Genomic DNA, 13764 nt, shown 5'->3' on the forward strand with positions numbered 1-13764 from the left:
ACCCGAGTCCCCTGCATCGGCAGGCAGACTCTCAACTACTGCGCCACCAGGGAAGCCCATATTCTGTTACATTTTTAAAGTAGTTTTTAAATCTCTTCATTTCAGTTTGGGAGGATTCTATTGGCGTGTCTTCAAGCTTACTAATTCTTTCCTTGGCTGTATGCAGTCTGCTCATGAGCCTATCAAAGGCATTATTTCTTTTTCTTTCTTTCTTTCTTTTTTTTCTTTTGGCCATGCCACATGGCTTGCAGGAATCTCAGTTCACTGACCAGGGATTGAACCTGGGCCATGGCAATGAAAGCCCAGAATCCCAACCACTAGGCCACCAGGGAACTCCCAAAGGCATCATTTCTGTTATAGTGTTTTTGATTTCTTGCATCTTTCTAGAGTTTCTATCTCTCTGCTTACATTATCCATTTGTTCTTGCATGTTGTATACTATTTCTAACAGACTCTTTATCATATTAATTAAAGTTATTTTAAATTCCATATATATGATCATTCAAAAACCTATGTTGTATCTCAGTTTGGTTCTGATGCCTGTTTTGTCTCTTGAGACTGTGGTTTTTCTTTTAGCATGCCTTATCATTTCTTTTTTGTTGAAAACCAGACACGATGCATAACATAATAGAAACTGAGATAAACAAGTCATTAATGTGAGGTTTTATGTTAATCTGGCTAGAAGCTGGGCTGTGTTTAATGTTTACTCTAGCTGTAGGTTTTTTAATTTCCTCTAACGTCCTTGTTTTTGTCTCCCTTGTTTTCTTTGGGTTTCCCTAAAAACGTCTTAGAGTCTGAGCTTTGCAGGTCTTTCGACTGTAATCCACAGTTAACATACTGAAGCCCTGCTGACGTGGTAGTAAGGTGTGGGGTATGGGAAAACATTCTGCAATCCTATAATTAAGTTTCAGTCTTTTATTGTGCCCATGTACCCAGCCTGTAACCTTCACAAGTATTTCACAGCTTTTCTTCTCTTTCTCTTAGATGAGACAGTAAGGCTAGAGGGGCCTGGAGTTGGATAATTTCCCTTCTCCCACAGTAGAGAAGGCTTTGGTAAAGTTGTTTTACTTGCTGGATAGCTCTCTGTTAAGTAGAAGCTCTGGATGTATTTCAAATTGATTACTTTTCCTGTCACCATGCCAGGAGCAGGAGACTTTTTCTTGGCTCTTCACACTGAAAATCCAGTGGAGTTCCTGGAGGTAAAAGTCATGAAAATGTGGGGGCCCCCATAGACTGTGGCCCCCAGGAGTTTGTTACTCAAACACTAATCTACACTCTGCTTCCTGCAATTTGTCAAAGTTACCACTTAAGTGTTCCTACCAGTTTATGGCTCTAGTGCTTTCTGCTCCTGATAAGCAGATCTGGGCTGGCATTCTTTGTAATTGCCTGTCTCTCCAGATTTCAGGGTTGCAGTTTGCTCTCTGATGTCAAATCCCTGATGGGTCCAAGAAAAGTTATTGATTTTTAGTTTGTTCAGCTGTTCTTTCTGTTGTAAGAGAGCAGTGATGACTTCTAAGCACTTCACGTGTTGGCACTGAAACCCAAAGTCTGCAACAAACTTCTTTCATTCAATATTGTTTGTGAGTTTCACCCACGATGATACCTGTAGTTGTACTTCATTCATTTTTTCTTCTGTATAGTATTCTATTTAATGAATATACCATGCTTTATCCATTCTCCTGCTTATGAACATGTATGTTGTTCATAAACAATGCTACTATGAGCATCCTTATAACATCTAATGTGCATGTGTAAGATTTCCCCTAGGCTAGATACCAAGAAGTGGGATTACTGACTTATAGTGTATGAGCATCTTTCATTTTACTAGATATTGCCACAATGTTCTTGAAAGTGGTTGTACTCATTTATATTCACCCAGCGGTATATTAAGAGTTCTTACTGTTCCATACATTCGCCAATACTTGGCACTGTCAGGCCTTTAAATGTATGCCAACATCCTGGGTGTTAAATGGCATCTCATTGTAGTTTATTTTGCATTTCTTTGATTACTAATGAGACTTTATAAGTAATTGTCCATTCATGTTTTCTCCCCTGTGAATTGCCTGTTCATATCTTCTGGCCATTTTTATTGGGTTGTTTCTCTTTTTCTTATTGATTTGTAGGGAAAGATTTCCTTAAAATGTCTCAAAAAGCACAAACCATCAAATAAAATACTGATGATTTAATTATGTTACAATGAAAGACTTCTGCTTAACAAAAGACAGCAGAAACAATGGTAAAAATATAAGCTACTCACCAGGTGCAGCAAGGGTTTGTATCCAGAATTTTAAAATAAAATCTATAAATAATACTGAAAACTAAATAATCAAAGTCTATAAATAATATTAAAAACTAAATAATCAAATAATGGGCAAAGAAACAGAACAGGCAATTCATAGAAGGTTCCTGAAAGACTAATGAATGTATGAATACATGCATAACTTAATTGGAAATCAGGAACATGCAAATTAAAACCATGAGATACCTTTCAAACACATTAGACTGGCAAAAATAAAAGGTCAAAAACTTTAAAGTCTTAGCAAAGATGTGAAAGAGATTTCTTAAACCCTGCTCATGGAGGTGAAGATACATATACCCTATATCACAGTAATTCCACTCCTAGATATGTAATATAGAACAGTGAGTCTTAAAATGTCACTCTCAGACCAGCAGCATCATCAGTATCTCCTGGGAAATTAGAAATGTAAATTCTCAGGCCCTACTCCAGATGTATAGAACAAAAAATTCTGGGGGCAGAACCCAGCAATCTGTGTTTTAACAAGCCTTCCAGGTGATTCTGCTGCACACTAACATTTGAGAATCACTGCAATAGAGCAATATTTTTCTGGCCTTTTTGACTGAGATCTATAGGAAGAAATGCATTTTATATTCTGGTCCACACACATACCACACACACACATATTAAACAAAAGCTTCAAGAAACAATAATTATCCTTACGACTCTATGGAATGCACTTTGATATTTTCTATTCTATTTCATTTCTTTAAAAAATTGCTGGTTGTGACCTACTAATAATAATTTAAAATTTGAAAACCTGTCCTAGAGAAACTCCTGTACATATGCAACAGGAGACATGTACAATAATGTTTGCTGCAGAACTGTCTATAACAGAAAAAAATGAAAAGAAAATATCTTCAGGAGAATGGATAAATGAATTATAGTATCTTTCTACAACAGAATACTACATAGTTCCTTATATCTTTAGAAATAAATTTCAAAAACATGTATATTGAGTCAAAAAAGCAAGTTGTAGAAGGGTATGTAGAGTATGATATCATCTATATATTTAAAAAATATGTAAAACTATATGTTGTTTATGAATATATAGATATATAGTAAAAATATAAAAACACGGATGGGAACGATAAATAGCAAATACAGGATCATGGTTACCACTGGAAAGGAGAAAGAGGAATGGGATTGGTGAGGGATACATGAAAGTCTTCAGGTGTCTCTATAAGGCCTTATTTTTTAAAAATTAGGTAAATATGGAAACTGTTAAGAATTGATAGAGAATTCCCTGGCGATCCAGTGGTTAGGACTCTGCGCTCTCACTGCCAAGGGCCTGGGTTCAATCCCTGGTCAGGGAACTAAAATCCCACAAGCTGCGTGGCATGGCCAAGAAAAAAAAAGGCAAGAATTGATAAAGATGGCTGGCTGGGTACAAAGGTTTTTGCTATATTATTCTCTGTAACTTTTTATAATGAGTAATATTTCATAATAAAAAATAAAATCAAGCTACCCTTGAACATCAAGAATATATTAGAAATGCAATCATTCAAAGGAAACTGCTTTAATATTCCTTACATATGATGCCTTTTTAAAAATTCAGGGACAGCCAGGAGCTAACATTATTTTTTGGGTTTTGTTTTTTAAATTAGACGCAATCAAGTATATACTCCAGGGGCTTGTGTTGCTTCTTTGAGTGACACGATAATGAAATTTTCAATTCTGTATGTAACATATACCATGAATGTGAAATAATGATCTGATCAACAAAACAAGGATTATTTACAACTTTTCTTAGATATTTGCCAATTCCTCAAGGCTTAGAGGCCCTGTGCTTTCACTTTGTTGCTTAGCTATCAGCAACTTAAGTCATATGTCATATAAAAGCCAGGTGGAGCATTCTGAAGAGAAAACTCATGTGGTAATAGTAAACCCTACTCACAACCAGGCACCATGGCTACCAGATATGGTGGTACTATGAATACTACTTGATTTATTACTAGCCTAGGAAATTAGAGGTTACTTTTTTCAGTTGAGGGTTTCTAGTGGGTATGGACTAGAGTCTGATCAAGATTTCTTTAAAATTCTAAGAGTAGCTTAAGACCTTAGAAAACCACAAAGAACATCATAGGAAATATGTTACTTATATAGTCAGAGCTACTTATATAGCAGAGAATGAATAGTCAGGGTCAAGGAAAAACACAATCACTGTACCTATGTCATGATTCTTTGGTATAATCAAAGCTAATATAAAAGTATTACTTTAGGTAGAAGTAAATAAAAATGAAAACAACCCATTTTTTTTTCTTGGTTTGGCCTATACCTTGTTTGGCTCCCCTGGATTATATGAAGAAAACATAGGAATTTTTCGGATCTCTTCCTCTGACAAACGATTTCTCTGGATCTCATCTTCTGGGACAAATTCTATTGGCTGCGTCAGCTTCTTAGGCCCCGTCCAACACTGCTCAGGTGAATTATCAATAACTTTTGCCACATGGAGACTGGGACCTTTACCCTGTGCTGCCTGTTTTCCCTTGTCCTGGAGTAATGACGGGTTCTCAGCTGTGCCACTATCTCCCACTGATGTAGCTGAGACCAGTGAGTGGGAAGCAAAGGGTTCACCTCTCATTAGTTGGAACTCTTCAAGACGTTTTTTCATTATCATCTCTTGGTAAAAATTTTCCAGGTTGTTCATGGGATCACCTTTGTTCTTCTTTTGGGGTTCATCTGGATCAAGACAAAGAGATAGGGAAGTTCTACAAAGCCTACCAATACAACCTTTGACAAATCAATAAAAATTAAAATTTGAATCTCAGATAATGAAACTCTGCTGGGGTAGGTGTTTACAACCTGTGAAAAATGACAATAATATATAGCTATGTTATTACAGTGCATCTTGGGCAAGGCTGGGCTTATGGTAAGGCAAGTAAGGCACCTGGGGTACAAAATCTGAGGTGCTCACTCTCAGGGTCATGCAAGTACATGCATCTAACTGATAAAGACATTTGAAAAATGTAACTAGTATGGCATTATCACACTTCACAAAATTAATAATAATTCCTTAGCATTATCTACTACTGAGTTCATATTCAAATGGCCCTGATTTTCTCAAAGATATCTTTTTACACTTGGTTCAGGATCTAAACCAGCCATTGGCTGTTATATCTTTTAAGCCTCATTAAAAAAAAAAAACAGTGCCCCTTCTTTCCCACCCCTCCAACCTGTTTTTTCCCCCATCCCATTGATTTATTAGAGAAACCACATCATTTGTTCATAGAACAAATGAATTTGACTGGCTGTTCCTCATGATATTATTTGACTTGTTTCTCAATCCCCTCTATTTCTTACAACCTGGCAGTTAAATCTAGAGCTATGCTTTCAATGTGGCCACTAGCCACATGAGTCTATTTAAATTAATTTTTAAAATGTCAGTTCCTCTGTTAAATTAGGAATATCAAATGCTCAACAAGCACATGTGGCTAGTGGATACCATACTGGGCAGAATAAAGACCATTTACATCATTGTAGAAAGTTGCATTGGATAGTGCTGATTTAGATTTGGGTTCAATATTTTTAGGCAAGAATCCTCCATATATTATATAGATGTGTATTTCCTATTACATCATGTCATAAGGCACATAATGTTTAGTGGTCCCCTTTTTAGTGATGCTAAAATTGATCAGTGGATTCAGGTGGTATTAGTCTGATCATTCCATTATGAAGTTTTCCCATTCACATTTCACCTAAGGGGTTTTGCATCTATTGATGATCATTGCCTAAATCCATTAATTTATTAAGAGTTGTAAAATGGGGCTCCCCTAATTCTATTATTTATTTTGTACATTATTTCTATTATTTCTTCTGTATTTATTATCTGGAATTCTATAATAGACTTACCGTCATCAACTATGTGGTTTCCCTACATACAGTTCATACAGCAAAAGCAGGATAAATGCTTGATTTGCTTCCCATTATTTACCAACTATAAAAGTAATGAGTTGGTACTTTAATAGTGTTAAAAATGATTATTTTTAGTAATTGTGAGACCTGTATTTTCATATATTTGATGTATTTCAATTAAATGTAGTCATTCTTTTTAGTGGTCAAATTATCCCACTCAGGACTAGTGAAAGTCCCTTAAAATTGGCTCCGGTATTGCTTTCCAGTTTTCTGGCACAGCAAGATGTCTTAAGCTCATCTTGTATATTTCCTGACTCAACGCTGGAATATTTCTCTAAGGACCGCTGGCTCCTGTTAGTGGGAAATAGTGTTTAGAAACCACAATATGTTGCTACTTCTGTTCATAAATGTTGAGCTGTTGTTGCTTCTAGGCCTTTTCAGTGAACAAAGGTAGGAAAATTTTTACGAAAAAAAAAAAAATCATAAATTCATACTGGTATTTCCACTTCAAATTTAAGATGACAAGGTTTTAACTCAAACTCCTTGATTTTTGACTTGTATCTCTTTTCACATGTGCTTAAGATATTGGCTCCTAATGATATTAACAAAATTATTTATTAGCTTTTTCCTACAATATATAGAATTTTTAAATGTCCATAACAATACTAATATGGTTATCAACAATACTAATATGACTATCAACAACAAAACTACTTAATACAGTTTTATAATTCTTTGCAGTTACTTTTGACTTTAAAATATATCCCATTAGGAATATATAAATACTGTTTTGAAGTCATTTTAAATAATTATTTTCTCTATATAGTTATGCTACCAACTTTATTCATAGTTAGGCTCATTTGCTTCAGGCTGTTTATAAATTTTAAGGATTGATTTTTTTCCCTTTTGATTAAATTTTTTAATTATGCAAAACATTTACATGGGTCTAAAGTGAAAACTGTGTTATACAGTACCTTCACAGAAGTCTCACTTCCACCTCTGTCCCCTTCATCCCACTCCTTTCCTTCTCCATAAATAATAATTTTATTAGGTTTTGGCTTTATGGTTCCATTGTTTCTTTTGTGAAATATAAGCAAATAGGCACAAACACACCACACATATATATGTCTGTGTGTGTATGTATATATATATATACACACACATATATGTGTGTGTATATATATATATATATATATATATAATTCATTACACTCCCTCTCCTATGTAAAAGGTAACTTACTTCACTGTTCTACAACTTACTTTTTTGCACTTAGCAATACATCCTGGTGATAATTCCATATTAATGTATAGAGCTCTTCCCTTTCCTTCTTATAGCTGCATAGTATTTCATTGTGTGGATGTACAATAGTTTATTCAAATACTCTCTTACTGATGCACCTTGGTGTTGTTTCCAGTCTTTTCTGCTATTGTGAATAATGCCCTGACAAACAGCCTTCTGCATACAGGATTTTGTATTTTCTCAGTATATCTTTGAAATAGATTCCAAGAAGTGGCACCGCTGAGATAAAAGGCAAATGTGTATGTAATTTTTCTATACATTGCTAAATTCCACTCTGTAGGAATTGTACTATTCTGCATGTCCACCAGCAAGGTATAAGAATATTTATGGAAGGATTTCTTAAGACCCAGAAAGCATTAACCATTAAGGAATATATCGACAAATTCAACTGCATTAAAATTAAAAGCTTCTGTTCATCAAAATATCCTAACAGAAAACTCACGGAATGGAAAAAGATATTTGCTATACAAATAACTGATAAAGAACACAATCATTAGGAAAATGGGCAAAAGATAGAAAAAGGTGCCTTGCAAAAGAGGAAATACACTGGCTAATAAATATATGCAAAAGTGCTCAATATTAGAATTCAGGGAAACACTAATTAAGAAGGGAATACCATATTGGCAAAAAATAAAAAAGAATACCAATACCACATGTCAGTGAGGCTGTAGAGCAAATGGAGCCCCCATACATTGCTGGTAGGAATGTGCAGCCACAGTGCAAATCACCATGACATTACCTACTAACGCTGAATATACGTTCATAATATGGCCCATCAATTCCACTCCTACATATATACCCTAGAATAATTTGGGCATAGTGCACCAGAATACAATAATAAGAATATTTAGATCAGTACTATTTATAACAGGCCTGAAACTAGCAAAAATATAAGTATCCACCTAAGAAGAATCAATTATAAAATTGTACTAAGTTTATATAATGAAATCCTATATTACAACAAAAGTGAACAAATTTTTGTTACATATGACCAAGTGGATGAATATACTAATGTATATACTCAAAAATATTTATTCAGTGACTATTATGACTCAGGTAGTATTCTAGGTTCTTAGGATACATTAATAAAACAAAGATCCCTATCTTCAAAGAACTAAATAAATTATATGGCATGCTAGAAGGTTATGAGTGCTATGAAAAAGAAAAAATACAGCAGCATAAGGGATAACTGGAAGGGCTAGAAGGTGGTCATAGTGTTGGGTTGCAATTTTCCTGTTGGTCTGAGTAGGTCTCATTGAGAAGGTGACATTTGAGAGAAGTCTTACAGAAAGTGAAGTAATCTATCATCCTGATATTGGAGTGAGGGCTCCAAGGTGGGAGTATGTTTCAAAAAATTTTTAAAGTCTGAAATCATACAAAGTATTTCTCTGACCATAATGGAATCACATTAGAGATATACTGCTAGAAGAAATCTGGGAAAATATAAATATCTGGAAATTAAACAACACACTTCTAAATAACCCACAGGTCAAAGAACTTCCATAGGAAATTTTAAAATATTCTGAACTAAATGAAAACACAACATAACATTTATGGATACAGATAAAACAATGTACAGAGCTTTAAACACCTATATCAGAAAAGAATGGTTTCAAATCTATAACCTGAGCTTTCAACTTAGGAAACCAGAAAAAGAGCAAACTAAACACAAAGGAGAAGGAAGAAAATAATAAAGATTAAGGAATCAGTGCAACACAAAACATTAAAAGTAGAGAAAAATCAATGAAACCAAAAGCTGGTTCTTTGAAAAGATTAACAAAAGGGCAAACCCTTAGCTAGACCAACCAAGAAAATAAGAGAGAAGACAAAAATGACTAAAGTCAAGAATTTAAAGGGAGGCATCATTACTGACCCTATAGAAATGGAAACGATTAAAAGGGAACATTAATTATAACTTTAGGCCAACAAATGAGAAAGTTTAGATGAATGGACAAATTCAAAGGAAGATATAAATTAACAAAGCAGTCTCAAGAAGAACAGCTGAAAAACCTATAATAAGTAGAGGCTGAATTAGTAATCAACAAACTGCTCACAAAGAAAAGTCCAGGTCCAGATGGTTTCATTTGTGAATTCTATCAAATATTTAAGAAATAATATCGATCCTGCACAAACACTTTCAGAAAATAAAGGAGGAGGGAATATTTTCCAACTTATTCTATTATGTCATTATTACACCGAAACCAAAGCTAAGGAAAGACATCACAAGCAAAGAAAACCACAGACCAATATCCCTCATGAAAACAGACACAAAAATCCTTAACAAAATATTAGCAAGCTTAATCCAGCAACATATAAAAATGATTTATCCCAGGAATGAAAGATTGTTTTCACATCTAAAAATCAATTAATAAAATGTCATATTAACAGATTAAAAATTTAAACCACATGCTCACTACAGTAGGTGCAGAAAAAGCAGTACACAAAATCCAACACCTATTCATGATTTTCAAAAAATCCTCAGATAACTAGGAATAGAAGGGAACCTCCTCAACATGCATGTGGTAGGCACCAAAGATGTCTGCATCCTACACCCTGTGATCTGTGAAAATGTCTCATGGTAAAAGGAACTCTGCAAGATGTGATTAAGTCACTGATTATGCAGGTGATCCCAATGTAATTTACAAGGGTCCTTATAAGAAGGAGAAAGAAGAGTCAGAAACAGTAGGAGGGGTAGGATGGAAGTAGAGGTTGGAGTAATGTGAGAAAGGGGCCATTAACCAAGCAATGCAGGTGGATTCCAGAAGCTGGAAAAGGCTCTCCTAGAGAACCCCAGAAGGAATGCAGCCCTGTGGACATCTTGATTTTAGGACCTTTGACCTCTAGAACTGTAAGAGAAAAATTCTGTGTTGCTTTACGCCATTAAACTTATGGTAATTACAGTACCCATAAGAAAGTAATATACTGCTAAAGAGCATGCACAAAAACCCTAGAGGTAAGATCATAGTTAATGGTTAAAAACTGAATGTTTTCCCCCTTAGACTGGGAACCAGATAGGAAAGGAAAAAATAACTGTCTTTATTCATAGGCAACATGATTGTCTATGTAGAAAATCCTAAGGTATGCACTGAACTACTATAACTAATAAAAGAGTTTAGTCACAGAATACAAGATGGATATACAACTGTATTTCTATATATTTACATGTAACAATCAGAAAATGAAATAAGAAAAATTCTATTCATAATATCCTCAAAAATGAATAAAATATTTAGAACTTAGTAAAAGAAGTACATATAATCTGAAAACTTCAAAACATTGCTGAAATAAATTATAGAAAATCAAAATAAAGGAAGATGCATTCCACATTCATGGATTAGAATATTCAATATTATTAAAACAGCAATTTCCCCAAATTGAATTACAGATTCAACACAATCTGTATAAAATTCCAGCAGGCTTTTTTTGTAGAAAAATTGACAAGCTGCTTCTTAAATTTACATGGAAATACAAAGGACCTAGAATAACCAAAGCAATTTTGAGAAAAAGGAACAAAATTGGAGGAGTTACACTATCTGACTTCGAAACTTACTATAAAGGTAAAGAGATTCAGAGCATAAGTATAGGTATATATACAGTATAGGCATATAGATCAATGGAACCAACATGAGTGTCCAGAAATAAACACTAACATTTATGATCAACTGATTTTTCTACAAAAGTGCCAAGACAATTCAATGGGGAAATAATAATCTTTACAATTAACAAGGCTGGGACAATTGGATATCCACATACAAAAATATGAATTTTGATACTTTATCTCACATACAAAAATTAACTCAAAATGAATAATAAATGCAATTGTAAAGGCTAAAACTATTCTAGAAGAAAACATAGGAGAATATCTTTCTGACTTTGAATTCAGCAAAGATTTTAGATATGATACCAAAAGCACAAGTCATAAAAGAACAATATTGAACTTCATTAAAATTAAAAACTTTTGTGCTTCAAAAGACACCATTAAGAAAACAAAAAGAAACAGACTGGAAGAAAATAAGTACAAAGCATATATCTTGTAAAGGACTTGTATTCAGAATACATAAAGAACCCTTACCACTCAATACTAAGAAAACAACCCAATCAAAAACTGGGTAAAAGATTTGAATAGACATTTTATCAAAAAAAGACATATGAATGGCTCATAAACACTTGAAAAAGTATCAAGATTATTTGTTACTACAGAAATTTAAATTAAAACTACAATCAGATAACAGTACACACCCACAAGAATAGCTGAATAAAAAAATATGCAATAACAAGTATTGGCAAGGATGTAGAGAAGTAGGAACGCTCATACATCACTGATGAGAAAGTAAAATGGTGCATCCATTTAACTTGGAAAACAGTTGGAAACACTGGAAAACAGTTTGGCAGTTCCTCAAAAGTTTATACATAGAGTTACGGTATGACCCAGAAATTCTATTCACTCAAGAGAAATGAAAACATATCCACACAAAAACCTGGACATGAATGTTTACAGCATTGTTCATAATAGCCCCAAAGTGGAAACAATATGAATACCTGATATATGACAGAGCTCGACATACAATAACAGTGTGGGGACAACATTTTCAATATATGGTATTGGGATAGACAGTTATCTATATGAAAAAAAAGAAACTCGAATCCTTACTTCATAATATACACATAAATCAATCAATTTAATGACTTAAATGTAAAAGGAAAAAAATCATAAAGCTTTTAGAATAAAGGACAATATTTTCCTGAGTTCATGTAGGGAAGGATTTATTAATCAAAGTACAAAATGCACTAAGGAGAAAGGAAAAATTAATAAACTTTATTACATAAAAATGAAGAACTTTTATTCATAAAAAGAAACCATAAAGGCCGTGAAATGATAAGCCAAAGAATGGGAATAGACAATTTCAACACATATAACCAACAAAGATCAAGTATCCACAATGATAAAGAACTTTTTAAAATTTATAAGAAATGCATGTAAGATTAGAGATGAAGTTTGGAGATAGACTATTCATGACATATAATCACAACACTTTTCTAGCTCCCTCTTCTCTGCAGCAGTACTGAAGGTAAGTAGTTATCACTAAGATCTGCCATATCTACCATAGGGCTTTGGGGCTGAACTACTGCTTTGATGCATACCTAAAGTGACCTCTGAAACAAGACTGCATCTGGACACAGATAAAAACAGATGGAAAGACATTCATGCAGGAAACAGACATTTCTACATTTGCTAAAAGGGCAAAAGAATTGAACGGCCATTTCACAAAGGAGGCTATCCAAATGGTCAATAAATGTCTGAGAAGCTTTCCAACCTCATCAAGAAAATGAAATTAAAATCACAATGAAACAAACAACAGACCTGGACTCCTGAAAAATATCAATGTTCTGAAAATCAGACACACAGACAGAAAGATATGTGCAGGTGCGTGCACGTGCGCATGCACACACACACACACACACACATACACAGAGTCAGCGGAACTATTCTAAAGCAAAGTAAATGCAATGTGTGATGCCTGATTGCATTCTGGATTTAAAATTGAGAAATCTAATTACAAACTCTATGTTAGATAATATTAGTGTGATAATATTAAATATCTTAAGAGTGATCATAATACCGTGATAATATAGGAGAAATTTTGTATTCTTAGGAGATACATAATGAAGTATTTAGGAGTAAAACTTCTTAATGTCTCTTACTTTCAAACAGTTTAGTGATAAACCACACACACACACACACACACCATTCTCATGTAGATGAAGAGAGATGTAAAGCAAATGTGGCAAAATGTCAACAGTTGTTAAATGTCGGTGAGGGGTATGGATGTACTATTCTTTCAATCAATATAAATGAATGCTAATTATTAAGAAAGGGAAAAAAGAATACAATGAAGTATAAGCAAATACCCATCAGATTAGAGTCTGACAATGCACAGCATGGACAATGATATGGAGCAACCTGAACCTTCACACATGGTTGGTGGAATTTTAACTTGGGACAATCCCTTTAATAGATGTAAAGAGAGTTTACATCTATTAAAGCTGAAGATGTCTGAACTCTTCACCCCTCAATTCCACTCCTAGACCCTGAGAAACTCCTGCACATGTGTCCCAGGATACATGTACAAGAATGATCACAGTAGCAGCACTGATACTTATACCCCCACAAATGGAAACAACCCACGTGTCCAACCACAGTAGAATGGATAAATAAAGGTTGGTATGTTCAGATAAAGGGATACTATACTGCAAAGAAGAGGAATGAACGATGGCTACACATTGCAATATGAATAAATCTCACAAATATAATG

General features: G+C 34.1%; 1 protein-coding gene across 2 annotated transcripts in view; it reads right to left on the reverse strand.

The window, feature by feature from the left end:
* The window catches only part of RBM41 (RNA binding motif protein 41), a 62616-nt gene that overhangs the window by 24701 nt on the left and 24151 nt on the right, over window positions 1-13764 (reverse strand). For both annotated transcript variants that reach the window (XM_007113707.3, XM_007113706.3), the window contains one exon: window positions 4574-4977. In XM_007113707.3, the coding sequence (XP_007113769.1) occupies window positions 4574-4977 (404 nt within the window). The remainder of the gene's footprint in view (window positions 1-4573; window positions 4978-13764) is intronic.

Source organism: Physeter macrocephalus, chromosome 21 (assembly GCF_002837175.3).
Source record: "Physeter macrocephalus isolate SW-GA chromosome 21, ASM283717v5, whole genome shotgun sequence".
Classification (NCBI taxonomy): domain Eukaryota; kingdom Metazoa; phylum Chordata; class Mammalia; order Artiodactyla; family Physeteridae; genus Physeter; species Physeter macrocephalus.